At 42.1% G+C, this 25590-nt stretch overlaps 1 protein-coding gene across 2 annotated transcripts; it reads right to left on the reverse strand.

The window, feature by feature from the left end:
* Nucleotides 1-164: 164 nt before the first annotated feature.
* On the reverse strand, nt 165-24973 carry PDXDC1 (pyridoxal dependent decarboxylase domain containing 1). Of its 2 annotated transcripts, none has more exons than XM_064390042.1 (23): nt 24838-24973; nt 19213-19286; nt 18639-18704; nt 17423-17506; nt 16351-16497; nt 15628-15817; nt 15039-15107; nt 14474-14552; nt 13851-13935; nt 12956-13004; nt 12758-12859; nt 12484-12609; nt 11744-11794; nt 10782-10845; nt 9854-9942; nt 9069-9174; nt 7925-8096; nt 7180-7298; nt 6231-6352; nt 4211-4303; nt 4029-4125; nt 2865-2969; nt 165-2079 (listed from the first exon to the last, which is right to left on the reverse strand). In XM_064390042.1, the coding sequence occupies exons 1-23, from the start codon at nt 24856-24858 to the stop codon at nt 1820-1822; spliced, it is 2370 nt and encodes a 789-aa protein (XP_064246112.1). In that variant the 5' UTR covers nt 24859-24973; the 3' UTR covers nt 165-1819. The 2 variants fall into 2 exon arrangements, with proteins under 2 accessions (XP_064246112.1, XP_064246114.1); XM_064390044.1 differs by lacking the exon at nt 24838-24973 and adding an exon at nt 24584-24606.
* Nucleotides 24974-25590: the final 617 nt, after the last annotated feature.

A 25590-nucleotide genomic window follows, 5' to 3' on the forward strand; every position in this document is an offset into this window, starting at 1 on the left:
CAGTGCAGTGATTTGATGGGCAGGTAGAGGTGGCAATGCTAGAGACTGACAGGGTGAGTCACTGCACTGGCATGCACTTCATTAAATGATTTGGCACACACAGGGAAAGAAAGAGTTTGCTGGAATGCAGCAAAGCGTCCTTCAACAATAACTTAATTCCAGAGTAATAATTTGAAGTATCTTTATTGAAACATTCAGGTAAGTATTTAAAGAATGAAGCTCATTCCAACAAAACTACCGATTTAACATTTCCAAATATAAAAACATTAAAAATTAATCTTTGTGGGGATAGCTTTTATCCCCAACAAATTACTGTTATTAATATACTTCATTGCACTAAAGAAACCAAGGAGGAAGACTAGTCAATTTAATTGCTTTTGCACTTTAGAAAAAATTGCACTGATTTACATAAATTACCCCGAAATTACCCAAGCAAAGTTAACCTTGTTCATGGCATCCCAGCACTGCAGGCTTCAGAAGCTGAGAGTCAAATCAGGTGCCAGTACAATTCAAAACCTTCAAATTTTGCAGATTATCAAAGTAAGTCCCACTACCACTATTGTCATTATGGTATTAAGGGAAACCTGTGGGGGGAAAAAAGGGAGGGAGGAAAAAACCCAAATGGAGCAAACTGCAGTACTTGTATCCAGTTCTAGAGGGAGGGGAGGGTTTGTATCACCATCAGGTTACTTGGGGGAAGCAAGTGTTGCCAAGGCTTTTCCACAAGAGGCTCTGAAAATTTGCAGTGAAGTGATTAAGATGATTTGGGGGAAGACAATTTTACACTTTGGATTTTGATTTAATCACAGCTTTGCTTGTGCATTAAGTAGTCCCAAACACTTTGAAGTTGTGCTGTAATGTAAATAACCTAAATAATTTCTTTTGACTCTGTACAATTCCTACCATAGGTAAGTTACTGTTATTCAAAAAATAAGTGTCGAAACCATCACAAATGTATTGGTTTTCCAAGCTTTACTACAGCTATCTTTAAAAATACACAACAGAAAGAACTCCAGTTACACTGCATGAACATGTTCAGTATTTGGTGTGTAAATGCGTGCAAAGGAAAGTAACAGTGCCTTGTGCTCCTTCCCAGGGCAGGGGTAGGAAGCTGGCCAGGCATGCAGAGGCACTACTGCTTTCTAGAAGGCTGAAAATTCACTAACTCAGTCCCAGCATACCCAGGGCCACGGCTGGGGTGAAGTGGTACAAGAGCAGGAACAAGGGGGTGATGACTCCCACCCACAGGGCACCTGGCCCTGCCCAGTGCCCACACCCCACAGCTCTGGGGCAGGCTGTGGGTAAGGTAACAGGAAAGAAGCAACACAGAACCAGGGTGACTTCAGGAGAAGTTCTGCAGGAGAGCCTAAACTGAATTTTAAATACTAAAAAGGTGAACAACTGGCAGTTGTTTTTTTTATAAAGTCTAGTAACATAAGATAATTTTGTAATTATTGGGTGCAGTTGTATTTTTCATCATGTGCATGGCTGAGTGGTTAGTTGGCAATCTGGCATGCGTGGACTCCTGCAGGAAGGATAACTGCCAAGTGTTTTACAAACATTCATGGGCACTCAAATTTCACTACAGCTTTGGTGACACCAACATGGAGGGGATTAAAGCAACTGTAACGAGTGTACAATAAGACAAATCTCTGTCCCAGGGGAGGGAATGTATATTTGTGCAAAATCCCAGTTAATAAGTTACAGTAGTTGTTACTGTACTGCGTGTGGCACTGTTCACATCTTCAATGCACCGTTAGGAGCCTGCCTGCCTGGGCAGGGGCCTGCTCAGCACAGTCTCAAATCCACACTCTGGATTTTATCTTAGACTTGCTTGGTCCTCTGCCTTGGTGCAGTCTGGTGGCAACTGGTCACTGTGAATGTCCTCAGTGCCTGTCTTTGCCTGTGCCACCTCCTTCTGCTCCTCTGCTCTTTCCACCTCCAAAGGTCCTTGCTCTTGGCCGGAGGAGAGGTTTGGGGGTCTCTGATCCAGCTTGTCCAGGTCATCACAGTGGCTGATGGAACTGGTCTCACTGAACCCATCAGAGCTCCTCAGAGACCTTTTGAAAGCTTTCTGACCTGTGAAGTGTTTGAAGCATTCAGTACCCATGAAGGCAGCAAATACATACAGGGGTGTGCACAAGTTCATTTTCTAAAGGAACTATTGGAATTTTGTAACAGCACAGAAGTAGGTTTTGTTTGCTGCTACTTTGGACCCTGAACAGAGACCCAGACAGGTCTGCAAAGTAACAGCCCCTGTTACTGTATCCTGTGTATGCAGAGACAGAGAAAACTGAGCTGAAGGCAAGCTGCCAGCTTACAAACTGAAACCATTCCAGGTTAAACAACTGCACTGAAAGTCACAGGCTGGAAGCCACCAGCCCAAAAGGTGAGTCAAAACTGGGTTTCCTGCCAGGCAAATCAGCATTAATTACTAATACAACTGTGCAGAGAGTGCCACAGATTTAACAGATCTTCACCTCAGAATGGCTTAGGCCACAAAATGTTTGGTAGCAACAGAAATGCAGCTGCTGAAATACATGACCATATGTTATTATGCTTTAATTTCAAATAAAACTCCTGGCTTCTTTACCTGTTCATTTTTAAAGCTCAATAACCTCATAATATTCCACGGGAAGAGTCCAGACTTTCTGGGCAGTTGTCAGTTAACTGGACAACTTCCTGTAGTCCCAGGAAGAATAGGTGGGGAGATAACAGCTTGGGGCAGTGTTCTGTGCCATGGGTACATGAAGGTTTTTAAGGTAGTAGAAGATGAGCTCTAGCTCCAGATGTTACAAAAGATGGAAAATCATGTGGGTCTTCCTATGTCAGGGAAGTTTTAGAAATTAGACACAGAAACTTACCAGGAAGTCTTTGTTTTGCAAGGCTGGAAGTGGGAGTTGGTGGTGGGGTGCTGCCTGTTCCTTGGGCCTTTGATACATACATAGATTCTGTGGATTCTAGAGAGCCTGCAGGATAAAAAAAGTTAGTTGACTAAAACCTCTGAAAGGGCAGTATTTGAATTCAAACTGTCCCATGGGGGTGATGAAAACTGAGAACCCAGGGACACAAGTGCTGAGATTTCACAAGTGAATCGTTTCCCCTCACTCTCATTTCACAGCACTGCTACACTCTGTAGTCCCATTTCCTTCCTGCCCTGGGCATGTGACATCTTCCCAGCTGCCAGGGAGGGATATCCAGCCATGCAGGGTCAGCATGCCCAGGGGACTGGGCTGTTCTGTGCTCTAAGAACCTGCCACTTGGTGCATCCAGAGTCACAACGGAAGTTTTCCCTGCAGGGTGCAGACACACACAGTGTGCCACTGTCCTGGGTGGGCCAGATACTCTGCTGAGCCCAGGAATATTCATTTCTGTGACTGCCACAGTAGTACTACAGTGAAAATTTATAATTTCAGGAAGTATTATGTTGGTACATCAGTCTCACTGATGTAAAGACTTACAGGCAGCTCTTTCTACATTCCCAGACACAAATTACAAATCAGAGTAAAATAGAGTCTTGCACATTGCACCATTCCATTTGCTACAGTTCCCTACACAGCCCAGCTGATGCCAGGCCCCAGCTGGCTTTAACCTGTCCTCCAATTGCTGGACAGACATCCAGGCAGAGATCCTGTGCAGGGGCACAAGGGAACACAGGAGAGGAGGCACTCACATGAGGAGCAATGTGCTAAGGCCAAACTACCCCCAGCTCATGTATTTACCCCCCCAATTCCTCCAGGATAGGCAAACAGAGGTCACAGGAATGATTCCTCTATTAATAACTGCCTGTGTCTATCATGGCTTTTTAACATGATTCAACACACAAGAACAAAATGTGAACTGTACAAGAGAATAGAAGATTTTTACTGGGTGTTACAGAAATAGTGCCAAGCATGTTCTTGTACATGCTGAGGGTGGATTATGTCCCTCATGATCAAACCAGCCCAGGAATGTGTGCTGCAGGTTCAGCACAGAACTGAACAGTCCCAGTGCCAGCAGGACACAGCTGCAGGTGCCCTGAGCCCTACCTGCTGTCAAATTGAACGTCCTTCCCTTGGGCGAGGCTTGGAAGGGAGAAAACCAGTTCAGCACAGAGCCCACCACTGGGATCTGTCGCAGCAGCCCCTGCAAAGCACAACCCAACACTGGTGAAAGAGCCCCCGGGCATGAGTTACCTCAGGGTACCACAGGGCTGCTCGTGTGGCCTCACCTCTTCCAGCAGTCGTTCTTCATTTGCTTTCTGAAGCTGAAGCTGTGCCTCCTGTATTCCTTTTCTAACAACTTCAGTCATGTTTTCCAACAGCTAATAAAACCCAGAAATAAGGATATGTATTATTTGGACTTGAAACTGTCTTTTTAGTTCAGGTTTTCAGGATGGGGACAGGGTAGTCAGATATTTTTCCAATTTAAGACAGTATGTGAGTCTCTGTTTCATCATGACTATAAATTAAAGAATGCACATGCTGACTGCAGGATTTTTTAACACATAAACCCAGAGGAAATAATGTAATTTTAAACAAGAATGGTACTTATTTTTTTTTCCACTTAGAAATGAGCCTATGACCCAAATTCTTTGAAAACCTGCTTAGCATATAAATGTTCCTCAGATGAATGTCTGGGAAGAATGTTTATGTTTACAGAGTACATTTTGGTTCCTAGAAACACCCAGGACTTAAATCAGCCTCACAGTAACAAGCTATGTGTCAGCCTATAGGTTCATTTTGTTTTCCTGCTCTCATAAAGAGCTGCCACTGCTCCCTGTGGCAGCCCAGGCCAGTGGCAGCCCAGGCCAGTGGCAGCAGTGTTTTATACTGCAAAGGGCAGGCAGCTTCCTGGGACAGCTGCAGGGACAAGGAGTGGACAAACCCAAGAGGCTATGTCTTTGTGTGAGACAAATGCCAATTTCCATATATTAATGTTGGTTTTAACATTGCCCAAGGACAGGCACTTCCTCCAAAATGCCAAAAATTTGTATTCCTGTCAGCTAATAAAAGGACAAAGAGGAAGCTGCTCCTTTTCCCTGAGGGAGAGGCCAGCCAGGAACTGATCCCCATGGCAGCTCAAGACCCCTGGCAGTCCCTGGCTACAGGAGGGAGGGCAGTGGGGTGGAATTCAGAGTGCCAGGAAGAACCACTGTGTTCCTGGCCCAGTCATCTTCAGCTTTGGTCCTGCCTTTCAGTGCCTTTGCTGCATGTCTCAGGGCAGGCTGCACTGACGTGGGCTTTTTGTAAAATCCTCCTCCTTGTACCAACCCTCCTCATCTGAGCAGGGCAAGGGACATTCACAAATGGGTTCTGCTTCCCAGCTTTGGATCAAACAGTGAAGATCCACAGATTTACTGCAGCTGGTTCCAAGGGCTGCATCCTTCTGACTCTTCCACCACTCTGTTCCTCACTGGAACCTTCAGGATCCAAGGGGCCCATTCAGTTCCAACCTCTCCACTACAACAGTTACAAAACTGAAGGTGCTCTACAGACAAAAATTTCCTCATGTCACCCTCCAAGCAGCACAGGGAGTCAAGAGTGGGCATTAAGTCACTGCTAGAAAAAATTAATTGCCATAATCAACTTATTCCCAGGACCAGAAATAGCCAAAGGATTTCTGAAGTTCTATTTATTTTTGAGGTGAGAAAATTAAATACCCAACACCAGCAGAATAAAAGGACAGATGTAATACAGGTTATGCAAGAATTCTATTTTAGAGAACATTTGGAGAACTCCATTCAGGTAAATGCTTTGACAAATAGAAGTTGCATCATCAGCTTCATTACTTCAATAGGTAACTTGTAATTTCTGGGTTTAAGATACCAATTTAAGGTTTTTCACATATTTTAGAGCATAGTCTCATCTTAAAGCTGGTATATAAGAATCTCAATCCCACCACGTTTAGCAGTGCAGAGAACCACCAGCTCACAATCAACTTACACCTTCACTTTTGTTTTTTGACAGCTTAAAATCTGAATGATACAATGAGGCTACTTCAGCACTACTGAATGAAGTTTTCATTAGAACTCCTGCACACAGGACCATGAACACAAATCCAGACATCCTCACAATATCATAATCCATAACTCTCTGTATGTAGACACAGATCATTCCTTCCACAGTAATTAAAACTCTTGTGGGCAAGCACAATTTTTACTTTCACAATGTACAAAACCATGTCCTGAAGCCAATATGAAAGGGGAGGAAAAAAGGTGCTTCAATATTTTGTGAGTTATTAATACATACTCTTGAATTTTCTTCAATTTCTTTGCCTGTTGCTGCAATAGTTTCAACCAGCTCTGACACATCCAGATCCTCTGTGACCATGCCAATGTAAACACAGTTCTTCTGCCCTCCGAATTCCGGACCTGGGGGCACAGGGAGAGTCAGGTCTGTGTGCTGAACAAATCTGCAATCCTGCAAGGGCTGCAGCACTTGTGCTTGTGAATCTGGAAATCCCAGTACACTCCCTCCCTCCAGTACCTAAGGGCAGGATCTGTGTGGGTACAAATTATGCAGGCCAAGAAAGTTCAGCCCTGGGGGTTTTCAAAGAGAGAAAACATAACCTGAGCAAGAAAAACAGTGAATATTTTATACAGTCGAGGAGTTGTGTTATAAATACCAGTGTTGAATATGCTTTAAACTCCTTAACTTTCAGCCATTTACAGATTACCTGGTTCCACAACCACAGGGCACTTAATTTTTGACAGCTGATTGGAAAAAAATCAGAATTATGAATAAGCAAATTAATACTTTCAGCTATCATGTGGCACTGTGTAAATGTGTTGCTAATTATCACAAAAGTCATCTAAAGCTTTTAATGGAGCCACAGAGAGCAGTGAAGCCAACAGTGCCAGTGGGTTTGGAATGAATTCTGCTTTCCACTAGATCCAGCACCACTTGAGAGGGCTCCAGCTACACACAGGAATGCTGCAGCTTTTGTTCTTTCTGGCAAGGAACCCTTCTTGGTCTAGTTGCCCACACATCAGTTTTCACAAGGATTTCTGAGAACAGCTCACCTGGTGAGCACTCCTGAACTGAAACATGGGGGAGGAGAGAACAGTTACAGGTGTTGCTTCTGCAATAATCACATGGGCAGCAGCTCATCCACATCATAGTGACCTATCAAATCATTCTAGCACAGCTAGGAGAATGACCACTAGCTTGAAAAGAAGTTTTTAAATAGTGCAGTTACCCAAAGAAAAGGTGAGATCTGACTCCAGCTCATTTAACTTTTTCAGAAGTTCTGTATTGATTTTTTCTAGTTCTTTTTCTTGTTTGTCATCATTCTTCTCATCACTGTGATAGTTGTACCTTCAAACCAAGCCAAGATATAGTAATTTCACTTTACAGTACATACAGAAGCACCTACACATTTAGTACATTCCTGTATTTTACAAACAAAAACCTCAGAACATTACAGCTCCTACCAGCAAGTTTAGTGGCATTTGTCATCAGGGATTGGGGGGTGGGCTGAACTTGCTGCTGCAAACTCAGCACCATAGATCTCTGGTTGCTATATTGGTTATACCTGAACTGTTTTGACTATACAGAATCCTTCCCAGAGGGCTGCATCAAATGATCAGAACCTGGAGGGTTTTTTAAGTCTATTCAGCATATCAGTGAGTGCCATTATAGATAAAAATACAAGTTATGCTTGGCTAAAGACAGTGGAATGCACTTGCTCATTACATATCCCCCACACACACTGCTTCCAGTGTTACAACCAGTGCCCAAAGCAGCTCTTCAGCTTTTCTTTAAGAATTAATCAAAGAAAATTACTTCATAAAGGCAATTTCCTAAAAAGCACTCAAAAGCTTCAACTGGGTGCAAAGCCAGATATCAGCAAACAAAACATCCAAATGACCACTGAAGAGATCACGTGCTCCTGTCTGCTCAAGCACAGTGTTTGCAAATACAGCATGATGAAAATTATTTACCTCACAACACCTAACCCTGGCCAGCCAAGATCTTCAATATACAACAGGCTGACTGTTCTTCTCACTTCTTGCTCAAACTCCTCTCTCAGCTGCAGTGTGCTTGTCAACACCGGAATCTTCATTTTTAAGCAGTCTACCAAGTGATCAATGTCTTGTATTTCAGTTCCTAAAACTGCAGAGCAGAAGTGTTAGTGTGTGGTGTGATGGATGTGACACAGATGTCTGAATTAAGGATTTGTAAAGGAGCTGCTCTGCAAGTTAATCACAAATATAATTTACAGATAGTATTGAATACCTTGGTCTATGTAAGTGGGCTTTTGGTTCAGTTATCTATGCAGTGATACATCAAAATGAAAGGAAGTAAAGATTTCATAAAAACTAATAAAAAGGATTTTCTCACATTACAAACTAAAAAGGATATGTTACAATACCTTTTTGCATTACAGTAGCTAGTATTAAAAAAACCCCACAAACATCCTCTTCCCATAGCCCAGCTGGACATGAATTAGCTTCCATGCTGGTTTAAGACAAAACATCTCAGCATCACCAAGTAATTTCTCTAAAATCTGCTATTCTGTGTACACCAGGACCTTTTCTCATGAGTGTCAGCTGTTCTACAGCCTAAGCCCCCCATCCCACACAAGCCAACAGGAGATACTGTGCAACTGTGCACCCCCTGAGCCCTGCACACTGCTCTGTGCTTCTGCTTTCCAAAACAGATTTTTTTATATCCCCTCTCCATCAGTAGTTATAGAAAACCCTGGAGGTTTAGTAAATAATTATTCCAGCTAAGTAGCAGTGTTTTGAACACAAGCACCATTGCAGTGTTGAAACACCTGTGTAGAAAGGTCAGGCACCTGGTGTTAAGCAGCTGAAAGAAGGAATTTAACTGCTTTTCCTAATGAGTTTAAAAAGTAACCAGGAAGGCTTTCTCTGCAGAGATAGTGAGGCAATGTGACCCACAACACTGGGCTCCCATGAATGCACCCAGTGCTGAGGTGCAGCAAAATGATAAAGCTGAGGTGGTTTTGGTTTGCTTATAAGAAAATCCTCCCCACAGGAGAATATCCTGAGGAGCCCCTTGAGCACATCTGCTTTTACCCAGGAGACTGTTGTACAAGGGGCTGCCTGGAGTGAACGTTACCTGCAGAAGTCATGAGTGGGCTGAAGCGCACGCACGTGCCTTCATCCTCCAGTTCCACCACGTCGACTCCGCTGGCAGGAACCAGCTGTGCCAGCTGCTCTCCCAGCTGCAGGGAGAGGGCACAGTTAGGGAACTGGGCAGGGCATGGCTCCTGCAGGCCCTGCCTCAGGCTCTGCCTCAGCCCAGGGAACAACACGGACACAGTTTTCCCTCAAGTTCAGTTCTTGCACCAAAATAGTTCACCCTGTGGGTGAGATGACTGAGTTCAACAGATCCTTAAAATCATGGAAATTTGGGATAAGCTGCAAGAGTTACAAGTCAGAATTTTCTGAAAAATTGCCACTGCCATTAGGTGTGCCATGATTACTGCACAAGGGATCCAAACCAGCCACGTGCTGAGCTCTGCTAGCACAGCTTCTAGAATTAACTCAAGAGCTGGAAAAGGCAGCTGTCTGTTCAAGAATCCGCAGTCATTGACAACAGAGCATTTGGCTGATTTAAAAGAATTCTGAAGTTTACACATTTCCACAAGATCGAGGGAACAACCAAAAGCTTAAGATTCAGGAATGATTTCACTACTAATTATGTGTAAAATGATCAGAAATGTGAAAGCAACTTTGCTTCAGAGCAAATTAATCTTTTAAACAGCCACAAGTCTTGCAAAGGAAATTGGATCAAGAACATCTTTCAAATTATTCTAGCAAAGGGTTTATAGCTCCTGATGACCCCCTGAACTACTCCACTGTCACTCCCCTTCCCTAAAAAAAAAAAGCATCCATTCTTACCCACTGATTGAAGGTGTCATAAATGTGCCCTTCATTGCTTATTATGGGGTGCTGAATGGTTGAGGCCTGTGCAGCATGTGAGGTCTGATCTGAATCCAAAGACACAAGAATCACAGAAGTGGACTTGTATTTACTTAATTAAATAAAAGGCAACCTAAAATTTAGATAAAAGACAATTACATTTCCTAGCTGATGTAATACATCTACACCATGTACTGGGCCTGGAGCAGATGAACATGGATATTTTTGTAAATATATGTTAAACACAATAAATGCTGAAAGTAAAACAGAGTTGAATGTAATAGTTAAAAAAAACCAAAACAACCAACCAAACCAGTAAAATACTTCTGAGTTTTGAGGTTAAAATGCCCCAGTGGAAATACAACCAGTGTTTTCACAGAGCATGTCACAGGAGGCTGCAAATATTTAACACCTGTGACAGCATTTCCAGAGCTGTTCCCAATGTGTTCTGCTGCTTTAAAAATTGCAACAGGAACTGTAATCAGTAAACCACAGCAATGTAGTGCTTGCCACAAGCTATGAAATGTTTGAAAGGAACAGAAAACCTGAACAAACCAAAATTTCTTGCCACCAGTACACTCATACTCAGCCTGCAGCTTATAAGAGACTTCCATCATCTGCTCCCAAGATCAAAATCATATGCAAATCTTCTCACTCAAGAAGGCAGAAAATTACTTGTTACGAAAATTTAAAACACTGCAGTCTGTCTAAAAAAAGAAGGTATCACGTGTATGATTTGTCACAGATTGTGACCAGCATTCACAACCTTTTTAAAAGCACGTTACATGAGAGAACTGCATGACATCACATTTACCTCAAATTCATTTGGTGAATTAGTAGTTTAAAGTACTCTATAGAGAGGGGGGTGGTTTTTTGGTTGTTGTTTGGTTTTCAATAAATCACATACCTCTATTTGAATATTCCTGGAAAAACTTGAAAACCACCACTGGTGAACTCAGTTCATCTTCAACCTTAAAAGAAAAAAAGTATTTTCCCCTGCTTTTTTAAAGATTTAACACCATGTACAATTCCTTATACTGCTGAGCAAAGCTTGAGCTCTTCTGAAAATCACCCCAGAATCACTGGGAAACATCAAGAAAGTTCCAGCAGGAAAAGTAAGACTGCAATTGCTCCTGCTTTGGAGAGATGGACTGTGCTACTTCTGGAGACAGTCTGAGGCTACATTTCATAATCCTAAAAGTTCCAAGATCATTTGAGTAGGAGGGTAAGTGATACAGTAACTTGAACTCCCAAGGCCATTAATACTCTACAGCTTACTCAATAAGCTGACTAAATTTTCTATACATCAAATATCAACTAAAATTCCGGGGTGAAGGTCAAGAGTAAAATAACCAAACCCTGTTGGACAGGACATCTCACAGAAAGTGAATTTGGAATGAATCCATTAGCTGTGATTTCTAAACCTATTTCTGGTGTAGAAACCTCAGCTGGGATAATTTTTGTGTACAATATCACAGGGTTCACAGTATGATCTCAACGGCACTGTAATATGCAGCCAGAGTATATTAGAGACACTAAGGGAAACTGGTTTCATAGATGTGTTACTGAGCAAACCCATGTTCTACATGGAATTAAATCAAGCTCTGAACACAACTTCTGGATGCTCTTCTGCACTCCCATGGGTGCACCAGTACAGAGCAATGGAACAAACACAGTCCAGAGGTCACACACAACCAAGCCATGAGATTTCAGTGAACACCAGAACTTAATTAGAAGGATCCCAAGTGTCTTCAAAACAATGGTTATGATTAACATAATATTTCTAAATAATTTATTCTAGTCAAAGTTATTCTTATTATAACAGGCAGAAACTAAGATATTCAACCAAAATATTAAAAACAACTGTACCGAGGTTTTAATGAAATCCAGGTTTTTCAAGTTTTCCAGCAGCCTTTGACTCTAGAAGACCAGAGCAGGAGAACAAATAGAGGAGAAAAATACAGTTTTAGAAGTTAAAAATTATTCTGAAAAGCATTAAACAGTCGCAATTTTTGAGCAAACCCCTCCAACACATCAGACTCGTCCAGTTTTCATTTGTTAATTTGGAATGTAACAGAAAAGTATTTTCTGGGTTTAGTAAAACACTGACTACAAAGTGTGACCTTTAAGAAATAATATTTTGCACACAAGCACTGTATTTTGTAAATACATATTATACTGGACCTTAATTTTTACTAAACATAGTGCACTTATACCTCAAAAATGTTTTGGAGTCCTTTTTACTAAAAGTAATTTACCAGTATTTAAATCAACACAATGCTGAGTAGGAAAATAAAGTCTCTCTGAAGAGCTTTCAAGCAAAAATAGCTAAAAGAAGTGACAAAAAAGGAAATTATTTTGTTACTTCACTGTCTAGGAAGAACAAAGACTTTTTTTTCTCATTTATAATAATATACATACAATCTAACAGTAAAAGCACAAACCCTGCCTCAAACATTTTCCTGTGCTTTCATCGTGGCTGTAACAAGTGACCCAATGTTAAAACTATCAACAACTGCAGTATTTTAGTTGAGTCTTCAACAACACATCCCAATAAGCAGAAAGATCTGTCAAAAGCTGTCATAAATCCCTGCTGAGCTGTTGCTCACCAGTTGCGAGGCATGTTTTATCCTCTCCACAATGCCATCATGGCCCAGGTACTGCAAGGAGAGCCACAGGGGCAGGGCACGGAGCTTCTCCACGGGCTGGCTCGACGTCAGCCCCGCTGCCAAGGACTGAGAGGGAAACAAACACACCACTGGTAACCTCTCCTCAATGCTTTGGAAATTATAATGTAGATGCTTATGAAGAACATGGCAGCACACTGTGAGCAGAACCAGAACCCCAGGATCTGGAGGGTGGTGAGTGAGGATGTGAACATACCAAGGATGGATCCTCGTGTCTGTAGAGGGTCACTGCAGGCACTGCAGGGAGCCCCAGCCAGGAACCCAGAGTCAGAGTCATGCTGTCACATTTTGTAGCAGCCTGAAGTTCACGACAATAAGCACAATATAAGCCATATATATTTTGATTAACCTTACACAAGCACATTTTAAAGTTTCTAGATATAGAGAAACGTACCAGTACAGAAGAGGAAACATAACCCAAAGCCAAAGTTGCCAGATTCACTCTGTAAAAAAAAAGTGGGTTTAGCATATATTAAATATGTATTAAGAGACAGCATTTTAATCTGCAGTTTAAAAATTTCATATTGACATGTGAAGGGAGGTAATTTTTGTTCATATTTTTTTCATTAACAATGCAGGAGATGTTGCTACTTGGTATTCCGAGATTGAAAACTCAAAAGTAAAAATCTATTTTGTTCTAAAAATTTTCAATCCAATATTTCGTGAAATCATCACCCAAGGTCGTATCCATAATTTAGCATCAATCTGGTATCAGAAATAAACAGCATGCAAATACAGCTATTCTACAAAATACCAGGAGAAATTGTCCTTATTTCAGCTTCAAAAAATATAATCTTGGAGCACTGGAGTCTTCATTGACATTGTCCAAGTTCTTGGAATTTATTTTTCTCTTGGTTTAATCCCCCTCCCAGTTCTGTTACACACTGCTCTTGCTGAAGCCTTCTTGACAACCTTCACTGAAGTGCCATTTCATTCTCAATAACCACTGTATAATGTCCTCCCTAACTTAGAAGGTCTTTTTAGGCCTCCCTAGCCTAGAAGGTCTTTTTATTAATATTTCAAGCTCTTCAAAGCAAGGGCAGATAAGATTACCATCTGAATAAAAGTGATCACTAATCTGTGCTGAAATTACCTCTCCAATTAATTCTTCCTGTGTATGCAAAACAATTTCTATCTCACAATACCAGAATTAAAACCATATAAAATGCTTACTATGACCAACTAAAGTTGGCCCTATGGCTCTCTGTGAGCTGTTATATTAGATGGGGTCTATTAGTCAGACTTTTTAATGAACTCAGTTCTAGAGCAGGAGGTCTCCAGTTCCATACCCTTCCACATGGAGCCACATCTTGTGCTGCTCACAGAGCTCCTTCAGCCGGCCCAGCTTGTCCGTGTGCCCAGCGCCCGGAGTCCCTGGATGAACAGGGAAAAACAGTGACAGAGGATCAGCCTGCACTGGGGCTCTCCCAAATCAGCCTCTTGAACTGATCTCAGACCAATTTCCAGGTCCCAGGCAAGTAACAGTCACCTCCCCCCATTCACACTTAAAGCAAATTTTGTACATGTGTTTAATTAACGAGAAGAAAAAATATTTTTCAAGCTAAAGTTGATGGCACATCCATCTAAAAATTCTGAAGTGTTAATGTAAAACTGATTTTTAACAAGAGATCTGCACTTAATAAAGGAAGTTACAGTCATATTAATACATCAACTGACATAAGCAGAACTGTAACAGCACAATCCAGATTTGAATTAGTTAAATAAAATCCCCTTTGGACAAATAATGATTGTGTGGTCATTAAGATATTTCCTGATACTTCTTGATATGCAACCACTGAGCTGTTTAGGAAAATTTTTTGTTTTTTATTTTATATGTTCTTTGGTTTTTTATTGTGTATGTATTCATGAAGTAGCATGGGGGTTTTTGTGATTATTTGTCCACAGCACTTACCAGCATTGGCCACAAGCAACAAAGGCAGTTTTCCAAACTCAACATCATCTTTAATCAGTCTGTCCAACAAAGCAACATCCTGGTATCGTAAGAAAATGTTTGTCAGACACTGAATTGTTTATGCTGAACTGGCAAAATGCATTAAGATTGCAAATGAACAGCATTCTGAAATTCTGAAAGGAAATATTCTCAATGTCTTTGGTTTTGGCTTGCATTTTCTTCCTCTCAAAGGCAAAATAATAGGAATAAAGCATTTGTGAAAAATAAAACACAAATACACCATGTAGCTTGTGAAAGTACTCCAACTCCACCTATTCTAGAAATCTTGCATTAAAAAGCACTTCACTTAAAAGCCATTAAAATATTTTGCAAATGACAAGACCAAGATGCAAACTGCTTTTAGAAAATTTCCATTTATGATTCGGAGGGCTTTAACACAAAAGACTTAGAAGTTGAAAAAGTAAATGTATTAACAGCTTTTCCTAAGAGCATACTTGATATTCATTTAATGAGGCTTAAAAAACAACCAAAGCACAGAAAGAGCTCCTAGAGAAGACAAACTTACCATTTGGTGCTGAGATCCAAACATAGTGTTACAAGGCACACGGCACATGCAGGAAAGGGGCAACCCTAACTGCAACAGAAATGATGGAATTTCCACTGAGAAATACTCTTTTCACATGTTCACAAATACAGAGTGACACAAAAATCAGTGTGACAATAGAAAAGTAAGTTCTCTGCTAAAACTTATAATCAAATTAATAAGGAAAAAGCACAGGACAAATTATGTATATTTGGCCTCAGGTCTGTCTCACATGACCAACAGCTTATGTAAATCACAATGCAACCTAGAAACAATCACTCATTTTTTACAAAGTTAGCATGCAGGATCCTTTCACTGGAAATATTCAGAAAATTTCTCTTCCTCCCACTGTATCACTGCTGCAAAACACAGGCTGTAAATAAAAACTGAAATGGTTTTATTTTAAATGTATGGTCCACTACAGCTGAGGTTATGCCCAATATGGACTCTGCTTCCTTTGCTGTTATTTCCACCACGAGGAAAAATAAGTTGCCAAAATCCCCAAAGCTATGCAGGCAATGTGAAGCCAGGTAGGTTCTAGCTGCAGTAAAACCCCCCTGGCTGACTTTACCTGATTGCAGAGAGCTTGGCCCAGGCCTGTTCTGGCTGCAGAACTGATGTAAATGACAGGCTGCTTAGTGTAGAGCACGTTGAAGCCCTCGAGTGTATAATCTTCATAGCGCGTGTGAATTACAAGTCGACAGATTTTTAGGAGACCTTCACGATCATCTTCATGGTAATAGGCTGATCCATTTTCATACCTGCAAGAAAAGGGAAGTAAATATGAGCAACAAGACCAACACTCAGTTTAAGGACTAAAATAACACTGACCAACAAAAAAGCCTGCCACAGGACGGAGAAGATAATAAAAAACCTTCTCTTTTCCCAGGTTAAAGTAGATGAAAAGAAAACTTTTACAATACAGGCTGAGATTAACAATGCGAGAAGCCTAGTATATATTTTCATTTAGACTCAGAGAAGAAAGAAAGAAACATCTGTGTTCCTTTAAGATTGCCTTTAGAGAGTTCAAAACCTTGCTTACTAAAAGTAGAGTGTGGGAGGAAACACACAAAAGGCTTCATTCTTGTTTTAATATAGATTTAAATTCTGTACTGCTAATTTTAAAGATAATGCAATCTGATATTCTTTAGGCTAGGTTAAGGTTGTGTTCAGACCTTCCAAGGATTTCTAAGATTGCGACACGGTGGTGTCTTCAGTTGGCATCCTCAGTCAATCACATCCATTTTTAAACATTATCACTACCTTGTCACAGCAGTTATTCCCAGGGACTCACCTGAAAAGCCTGCAGAGCCACAGAGTAGTGTCAGAAAGGATCCTTGTTGTCAGTTTTCTCAGTCTTTCTCTGTCCAGCACAGATATATAAGCAGCCAAACTATGTCCCAGTAGAGCCATGTGACCCTGTTCACCAACGTTCTGAAGTCTGCAAGACAGGACAGAGGAACTGCCAATCCAACCAAGTCATGGGCATTACAGCAAGATGGGCTTCATGGGTTTTTAATGCACACTGGCAGAATTGGTTGACTTGTAATTTAAATATTTAGCAGAGAGCAGTGCAGTAGATCACAGCCACCCTCCTGTATGACACACTGAGCTGCCAGTGCACACAGAGCACCTCACTTGGCCCAGCTGCTCCCAGGAACAGCTCCTGCTTTTGAGCCAGCCAACATGAGCTGAACTAAGCACCTTGTCTGCACTGGGACCTGAAAGTGCATTAATACCCTTCTCTCCCATGCACAGAAAACTCAGGACACTTACATTACTATTTTTGAGGCACCGCTTTTCATTATTAGGTTTTTTTTGTTTGTTTGGTGGTTTGGTTTTTTTAATCTTGAACACATTTTTTGAGTTTTAGTTTTCAATAAGCCTCTGCAGATCAGTTAGTACCATTTCCATTTTACTAAAAAATGGAAACAAATTTTATTTCCTTTTATTTAAAAATCTTCAGAGATACACAATCAAAATCTATTGGTATTCAAAGCTTTAAGGCTTAAAACAACTTTGAGGAAGTGGAAAAATGAGCTGTCACATGAGAAGCATTTCTCTTGTATAACTCAATTTAGCAATTAGTAATGGAAGCTTTGTAATTTTAAGAAAGCCAAGCCTCATGCATTATTCTGCTTCACTATACAATGTAAGGTGCCTTTTAAAAGTTACCTGGTTGTACAATATTTTACACTTTAAAATACATAATATATATACTTATGCATATAAGTATATATACTAAAAAATATAGAGAAATTATATATACTGAAACACATATAGAACTTAAGTGGATAAGTTCCATAGTGCTCAGAATATTAAAAAATCAGGTGTCTTCCACATCCAGTAACTGATATTGGCCTCACCTGTAGGACTGTGAAGTTTCCTCTTCCTCCTCTCCATGCATTAGGTTCTGAACTAACTGGAGTATGCTCACCATGTCCTGGCCACTGGGAGGGGAAACAAAGCCACGTTAAAGAGACACAGACAGGTAAATAGCAGCACCTAAAGAGGCCATCTGGGACACTCCACTTTTACTGAATGCTGAGTACAGCAACAGAAATGGTTCCTTAGTCTCAGAAAAACTGATCACAAAGATGAGGATGCTGAATCAACTCCTACTTGCTTATAGTAGGAGACTCAGAAAACCAAATCTACTGATACCTGAAAATTTGGTCTGAAAAGCCTGACTTGCCAACATTGAATTCTTTTTGCTACACAGCTAACCCAGGCAGTAGCTAAGGATTCACATTTCACTTCACATGAACCAGCCTCAGCTCATCTCTTAAACAATTCCCTGCAAATCTCAGTTTCTGGCAGACACAAGCAATGTTAGACTTCTCACATGACAGGGTAAAACTGGAAAAGATCCACCTCAACTTTTCTAACTCCAACTGAAATTAACAGTAGTGTAACAACCTACAGTGATAGCTGAAATTGCTTTTTATTCATAGAAGAGATAACTCAGTGTCTCCACTCAAAATCAGGGTTAGTTTCTGCACAGCAGAGACTTAAATATCTTTTGCAATATTTTCTGAAGTGCTAGCCTGAGCTCCTGCAGGATCATCTCCCACAGAGGACACAACCAATTTAAATCTTCATTTTCAGGTACAATGGTCTTACCTGCCTTATGGACAAGAGCTCTGTTTAATTTCTAAAGACAGCTGTGCAGAAAAGGTGGGAGGTTCCTGGGGTTTGGTAGGTTTTTTTTTTGTTGTTGTTTTGGGGTTTTTGTTTTGTTTTGGTGGGGTTTTTTTTACTGTTTTTTACCTTATCAGAAGTTTTTGTTTACTTTGAGTAAATAATCATAGCTGTAGGCACCACTACTTCATCAGATTCCAAGAGTTCAAAATTTCAGTCACTGTGGACAAGTAATGTTTTTTCTCTTTTCTACATGAGAATGAAAATAGTTGGTAGGATTATAGTATTACTTTTTTCCTCCCCTGGGAATACAGGAAAATGTTTTTTATGATGCCTGAAAATGTTAACTTTTCCATTAATGCAAGTTGCTTGGAAGACAAACATGCTATGTGTAGTTTAAGATTTTGAAAAGAACACTATGTAAAAATTGCTGCTGCCTACCTGCCTTGGAGTGGTCCAGGAATATCCTTCCGTGCATATTTCTTTTCATTTTCCTCCTCCACTTTCCTAAGTTAGAGACACAGAATAAACTCTGTATTTAGCTTGTGTTTGATAACATCAAATATGTAATTGACTTTGACTTGTAGAAATGCATACTGACATGTATCTATTTCACTGACAATAGTTCAGAAATAAACCAGATGAGATCGACACAAAAGTTTCATTCAGACTGAATTAGAGTCCCCAGGTTGTTGGGGTTTTCAGTTCTTTAACAGAAAGCTTAGAGAAGAATCTCATATATACAGGAACCAAAAATTGCTGGCACTGCAATAATAAAAAAAATCCTAACTTTGAGAAACAGACTTCTTTTGGGTATTAGAGAACATGCATAAATATGTACACATTTACTCTAAAAATCCCAGCATTTGAGAAACAAAGATGATTTGTATAGGTGTAAACTTCAGAATGACAATGTGACCTTAAACCACAGGAAAATGAGGGGTTTCTCTGCTTAGTGCCAGTGACACAAATAACCCTCCCCTTAGCACAAACAGCTACTGTTTTTTGCACACACCTCTGATTGTCTTCCAGCATCTTCATTGCTTCGTTCAGATTCTTCCCCATTTCTGCTAGAGTAGGGTCCACCATCTTTTAGGGAAAAGATAGCAACTTTCAAGAAAATATAAAAACCCATTTGTCTTACTACTGTCTCTACAATCTAATAAATCCTAGAAGGGGTTAAAACCTCAACATTTGGATCCAGAAAGACAAGAAAGTATCCTTTGAGACTGTCCTAGATGAGAAATAAAATGGCATTCCCTGACATTTCCCCAGCAGACTTTTACAATGGTAGTTTTCAAAACTGATGAGAAAACATCCAGTCCAAATACCCTTGTAAATCTATTTTTTCCTATTTCTTGTACTTTTAAACCAGTTTTTAATCTTAACTAATTGGAGAAATTCCCTTCATGTAGACAAAAGAGTAAAGCTAACCTGCAGCAGGCAGCTAAGACAGGCTGACATGCAGCAATTATCCTCCAGCTGCACAGAACAGGTCAAAAATCCTGATTTCACTGCTGAACTCGGGTAACCACAGACATTGCCAGGATGGAGGAGTTTAAAAATCATGGAACTTATTTGCCCCAAACCAATGACAAGCTCAAAGTATTTCCCAAAGAACTGCTCTGGCTGTGAAGAAGTCTCTTTCATAAACTCTAACTCAAGAGGCCTGACAGAAGCTTGTGACACTGACACCTGGACAGGAACATTTATCCATTTAAGGATCAGATGCCATTTGAAGCTTCCAGAGAATGTGGAAGGTGTCATCTGGCAGAGCTTGATTTACCTATATTTAAAAATAAATAAACCCCAGTGTGAGGGGAGAAAGCAACACCACTGCTGAGCCCCATCATGTTAGATGGCAAAACCCCTTGAGATACTCAGGTGACCCTCAGAGTCCCTGTCCCCTGCCTCTGCAAAACCTCCATAAATTCAACACCAAGCCATCAGCCACGTACCAAAGACTCTGGTGGTTACCCCTGCAGGCTGCTGCTAAGGCTGGGGGCACAGGGGGAGGGACAGGAGTTGTTTGAAGATAAAAATCCCACAGGCAAATGCATTCACTCGGGCAGATGCAGACACAAAAGCAAATTTAATCACAGAAGGTAGTGGGATTAATTTACATGAGGATTTTACACTATTTTCATCCGGAGGACTGATCAAGAAAGGAAAAAAAAAAAAAAAGTTGAGAGTTACCATATGTTCAAAGACTATTTTTAACCAAATATTTTGAGATTTAACTCGCATTACAGCGAGTGGTAGGTGGCTGAATCAGTAGCCGGGCATGGGCACAGTGATCAGACCAAGACTGACAACTCCCTATTCCGTGGCTTTGGAAGTGGCCAGTAACAAATGTGTGGGGAAGAACAAAAGAATAGAGCAAGTGCTGAGTAATATTTTACCATCAGAACTCCCAGCATTCAGCAATAAATAGGTTTTTACACTTCTACACTAACTTGTACAAAAACCACCAGGTATGAGGTCCACAACCTAACTAAGCACTGAGTGACAAAGCAGTACAAATACAAAAAGTTCCAGACCTCATGACAGATTTAAAAAACCCAACACACACTGCAAGCATTCAATACTCAGAAGAAAACAGACATAACCAAAGGAAAAATTAGTTTTGTTCCTGCAGGCCCTTAAGAGAGTAAATGAACACAATCTACTGATTGTGATTATCTCAGATAATTTAATTCAGGCTGCCATAACACATCATTAATGGCTGGAAGCAGTAACTTGTTTGAACCTTCCTTAGCATCACATGCAAAAATTCAGATCAGTTGTAAATGAGAACTCGAGATGTAGAGACATTATAAAAAGGCTCTGAGCTGCTTTTCTTTGCTACTAACATAAAATTCACCAGCTGAAATGACATCAGATGTTTAAAACTGCACATCCCTACCTTGTGACTCATCCTGTGTCACTAATTACACACACACAAAACCCTTCTGCCAGTAAGCTGCCAGAATAACTCCATAAAATACAGCTTGGAAACTTCTAAGTTACACTAAGCTCCAAAAAATGCTATGAAATTCACAAAGTCTTTGAATTCTGATATGGCGTGAATTTGAAAATTAATCCCTTCTGATTTTTTCCAATTGCTAAGTGGATATGCAGCAGCTTATTTTCTCCTCTGAATTCTGGAAGGAGAAGAAGCCCACCTTTACCTGCTGCAAGCTGAACCTTCTGTATGTTCCTCCTCTGCTCACATTAGTGAGGTCATGGAGCTGGGAAGCAGGAGACTTTCTGCTTCTTTTAAGCAGCAAGAAAAATAGGTGTGGCAAAGTTGCAGCAACAAACCATTAAGTTAAGAAAGGTTTCTGAACATACTTGAATAACAACAGCAGTAATAAATAGAGTATTTTTTTCTTGGTCTTGAACAGGTTTTGAAAACGACTATGGAGGAGTTCTTGAACACTCCCTGCTGAAGCACAGGACAGCACAGGTGTTCAGGGGGTTAAAGGAGCTGCAGGAAGTTCCTGCACTCAGTCCTTCCCCCGGATCACGGGCAGCCTCTGGCCAGGGCAGTTCCAAGACACAGAAATCCTCCCAAGCCCTAAGGAGGCACCAGCCATGGCTTTTTCCTGCCAGGGGTCCATCCCCATCCCAGCACCTGCAGCCTCCTTCAGGCCCCGACACATCTCACTCAGCCTGCTTCCACTTCTATCACTCACTGCCTCCCAATGTGTTAATCCAGCTCCCGAGGTTATCCTGCAACTGCTTTGATTTGTAGGCACTTCCCTATTCTGTAACTAATCTGTTACTATTTCATTAAGTACTTTGAACTGTGAGCTGTTTATCATTTTACAGGCAGAATGTCACACCTTGGAGTCACCTGGCAACTGGGGACAGGATAAGGGGCCATTCTCCAACTGTGATAAGACTGAAAATAAATTGCAAATTCAAAAGACAGAATGCTGCTTCTATACCAGTGTTTTCCAATCTTGGTTTTGCATTTTCTGTAGGCTGCACTCCTAATGAAATAAAGGGATGAATTTTAAACAGTTCACATAAATTAATGCTGTAAGAAGCAACTGACAGGTGTAGCTCGTTCCCTGATTCATGGGAGCTCATTCTCCCACTACATTACTATAACACCTTAAAAAAAGGTTTTACCATAAAAAAACAAAACCTCTTCTCAACAGTAAATTAATCTCAAACAATTTCAGTATTCTTCAGCCAAAAGAATATTTTTTTTTTTACTCTCCAGGGTAAGAAAAGTTTAAGATAACGAAAAAACCAGACACTTCATGACTGGATTGAATAAAAATGGCACCGTGTCATCACAAGGCTTCTGCTTACAGATATTCACTCTTTTAATCTTCATTTATTGCCCTGACATGTGCCAGGACCTTAATGCAGCTCGGCTGCTGGAGTTTCCTGTAAACTTACCAGGATGTTGTGGTAAATAGCAGAGTAACAAAAGACAAGAGCCACAGGCTGAACAAGAAACCAAAACAGTTTTTTTGTGTTTAGGGAAAATACTGCTATAGAGATAGCAAGAAGTTACAAGGAAAGAATTTGCACTGTTTTACCATTGACAAAGTCACCTAAATTGACATTTAAAATCCTTCAGAAGATTGGTAACTTCTATCAAAATCCAAATGGGAAAAAAAAATAGAATAGTTCTGTTAAGGCAAACTTCTGAAATCTAACACTACTTCCAGAAGTATTTAAACAAGATCAGCCCAACAAAAGATTACTGAATTTCAGATAAAATTAGTCAGTTATATCACTTATGATACACAATACCTTAAAAAATAATGCAAAAAAATCTGCTGAAACAAAGTTAATTTGCAAAATAAAACCAAGAGATGTTTGGTGTGCACACCTGTGAATCAGATTCTGCAATGATTTTCACTGCAGTCCTACTGTGTAATGTTTTCAATTCTCAGGAAGTTCCTCATCTGCTAAAAAAACCTTTTTCCATTTGCAGGACCCTAAAGACTGCAGTCACCCAACGTCACTGCATTACAGCTCATTAGGTGATTGTGTCAAAATGGTTATGAAAAATACAAAGTTGCAAGAAATGTTAGTACAAGTTAAAAAGTAATTATCACATCACTGGCACCCTGCACAAATACACAGCAAGGAGAGAATCCACGGTTGAAATAAAAGACAGTCTCAAATCTACCACGATAATGCTTAAATAATGTCCATGAGATAAGTGGACAGACATTCTCTGCAGAAAAATGTGTCCCAGCTTGGAGGAATTTTAAATATATTTGGGGCAGAAGAATCCTGACGTGTCATGCTCAAGACATGACAAACTGCAAATTGTACAGATTTACCACAATCTAAACCCAAGACTGTTCCAGGAGGGCACTTACTGCTAAATATCTCAAAGACCATAATTGTATTATGGCATTTTATTATACAGAGAACTACAGCTTTTATCACACATGTGGAAAAAAGCCATGATAAACAAGAGAGGAAGTAAACCAAACGATAACTCGTGACACGTATTTATCTGTATATATGGAAAAATCAGACAGGCAAATTTTGCAGACCATTACAGACTATTCCTCACATCAAGAATAATCAAAACATCTTTTAGGTATTTCATTCTTGCAGTGTCTTTATTGCTTCTTATGATGAACTAGTCAAGCAAAGAGCGTGGTCAGTACCACACTTGCCCTGTACTAATGCACGTTCTTTGAATAACCCTGTATCACACCAGGGTTCTCTGAGTCCAGTTCACAGACAGCATACTCCAAACTATTCCAGTGAAATTTTACTAAATTAAAATTTTTCAGAACAAGCAGGAGTCACTTCTGTCAGCACCAGTAAAGAACCTAAGCTTTAAACACTAACAAATACTCTGTAACAGTGTCTTCATCAGAAAGCTTGTAATATATCAAAATCTTTGCCACCAACCCATTAGCCACGCCAGAAAGCTACACCCCGAACCTCCCAACCATTCCACTGGAGCACACCCCGTTCACATTTCCCTGGACCACCGCAAGGCTCACAGAAAACCGAGCGTGCTGCACATAGTAGTGACGCAGGGAGGGGCGTGTGCACCCGAAGCCTTCGGCAGCCGAAGCGCTGGTCACTCCAGAGGCACGGTGTCCCCGCAGCCGCCGGGGACGGCACGGGACAGCCCGGGAGGGGCAGTGCCTCGGGAGGGCGGCACGGCTCGGCACGGCTCAGCCCGGCACGGCTCAGCCCGGCACTGCACAGCCAATATTTGCCTTCGACACTGCACCGGCACAAGGCAAACACGGGCAGCCAACGCCTCCGTTGCAATTGAAAAATGGGGGAAATAATAATTCAGTAATATTTCCTCTCCTATCCTGCTGAAGGCTAACACTGACAGGAAATAAGCTCCATTTTTTTTTTTTTCCAAGAAACCTACTCCTGAAGCATTTCCTGGTAGCTACCCTGCCTAGGTCCAGATCCGGGACACGGATGCCGGTCACACCGGCGGCTGTGGGGGCCGAAGGGGACACGCCCGGGGGCTCCGCTGCTGCCCCAGAGCTCCGGCGGGCAAAGCCGCCTCAGCCCGGGGGGCAGCGCCGCGCACCGAGACCCGGCCCCGCCGGCCCGCGCCCCTCCCCGCGGCCCTGGCCCCACCGCACCCGCCGCTGCCGCTGCCGCTGCCCCGGCCCCGGCCCCGCGGCGCTGCCCCGCAGACCTTCTCGAGCGAGCCGTCCATGGCCGCGGGCCCGGCGCTGCCGCCCCGGCCGCTCCACGCTGGCAGCGCTGACGGGGCCGCGCGGGGCGGGCCGCGCTCGCGCGCTCACCTGGGCAACCGGCCCGCCCCCCGCCGCACGCACCACCGCGCCGCAGCGGCGGGGGGGTGCGCGGCGGGCACACTGCGCACGGCGCGGCGGGGCCGGGGCCGGCCCTTCGCTCCGCGCACTGCCTGAGGTCGTTCCCCCCTACGCCAGCTGATGGAACAGTCCCGGAGAGAGCCCGGGTCAGTGACAGATCTTAGCGCATGTGCAGGGAGCGCGATCCGAGTGATGATGGGTGCCGGCTCTGGAGGGGATCTCCGAATACCCGGGTTCGAGTCCCCGCCGCGGCGGGTTGTGGCAGGCCGGACCCCGACAGGGCGCTGCATGGCTCCAGCCTCCGCGAACCTCTCGGTTGTCACCCCGCTGTCGCCTACGTGGGCATCAAAGCCTTTCCTCCGCGTACGGATCCCGCGGCGGAACGCTGCACAACCGCGGCGGACAGCGCGCACCTGCCTGTGGGCTCCCGTCCGGCAAGCAGCCCTCGGAGACCCAAACCCTGGGCTTTTCCTGAGCTTTATTTGCGTTCTTCCAAGCTGGAGTTACTTTTGGTACATATCCCTCGTCCTATTAGTGCACTGCTGCTGTTTAACAGCACAGTTGGCAGCTGGCGTTGTTTGCGCAGGGGTGTGCCGATGTGAGGGCTGGAGGGG

This window comes from Passer domesticus, chromosome 15 (genome assembly GCF_036417665.1).
Source record: "Passer domesticus isolate bPasDom1 chromosome 15, bPasDom1.hap1, whole genome shotgun sequence".
In the NCBI taxonomy this organism is placed as follows: domain Eukaryota; kingdom Metazoa; phylum Chordata; class Aves; order Passeriformes; family Passeridae; genus Passer; species Passer domesticus.

Bases quoted from the DNA above. Each gene is read 5' to 3' on its own strand.
- PDXDC1 (XM_064390042.1), bottom strand. From the start codon at position 24,858: ATGGACGGCTCGCTCGAGAAG. The intron at 14,553-15,038 runs GTAAGTTTGTCT...TTACGATACCAG, and splicing joins TTGGATCTCAGCACCAAATG to GATGTTGCTTTGTTGGACAG. The intron at 13,005-13,850 runs GTATGGAACTGG...TTTTTTTTACAG, and splicing joins ATGTGGCTCCATGTGGAAGG to AGTGAATCTGGCAACTTTGG.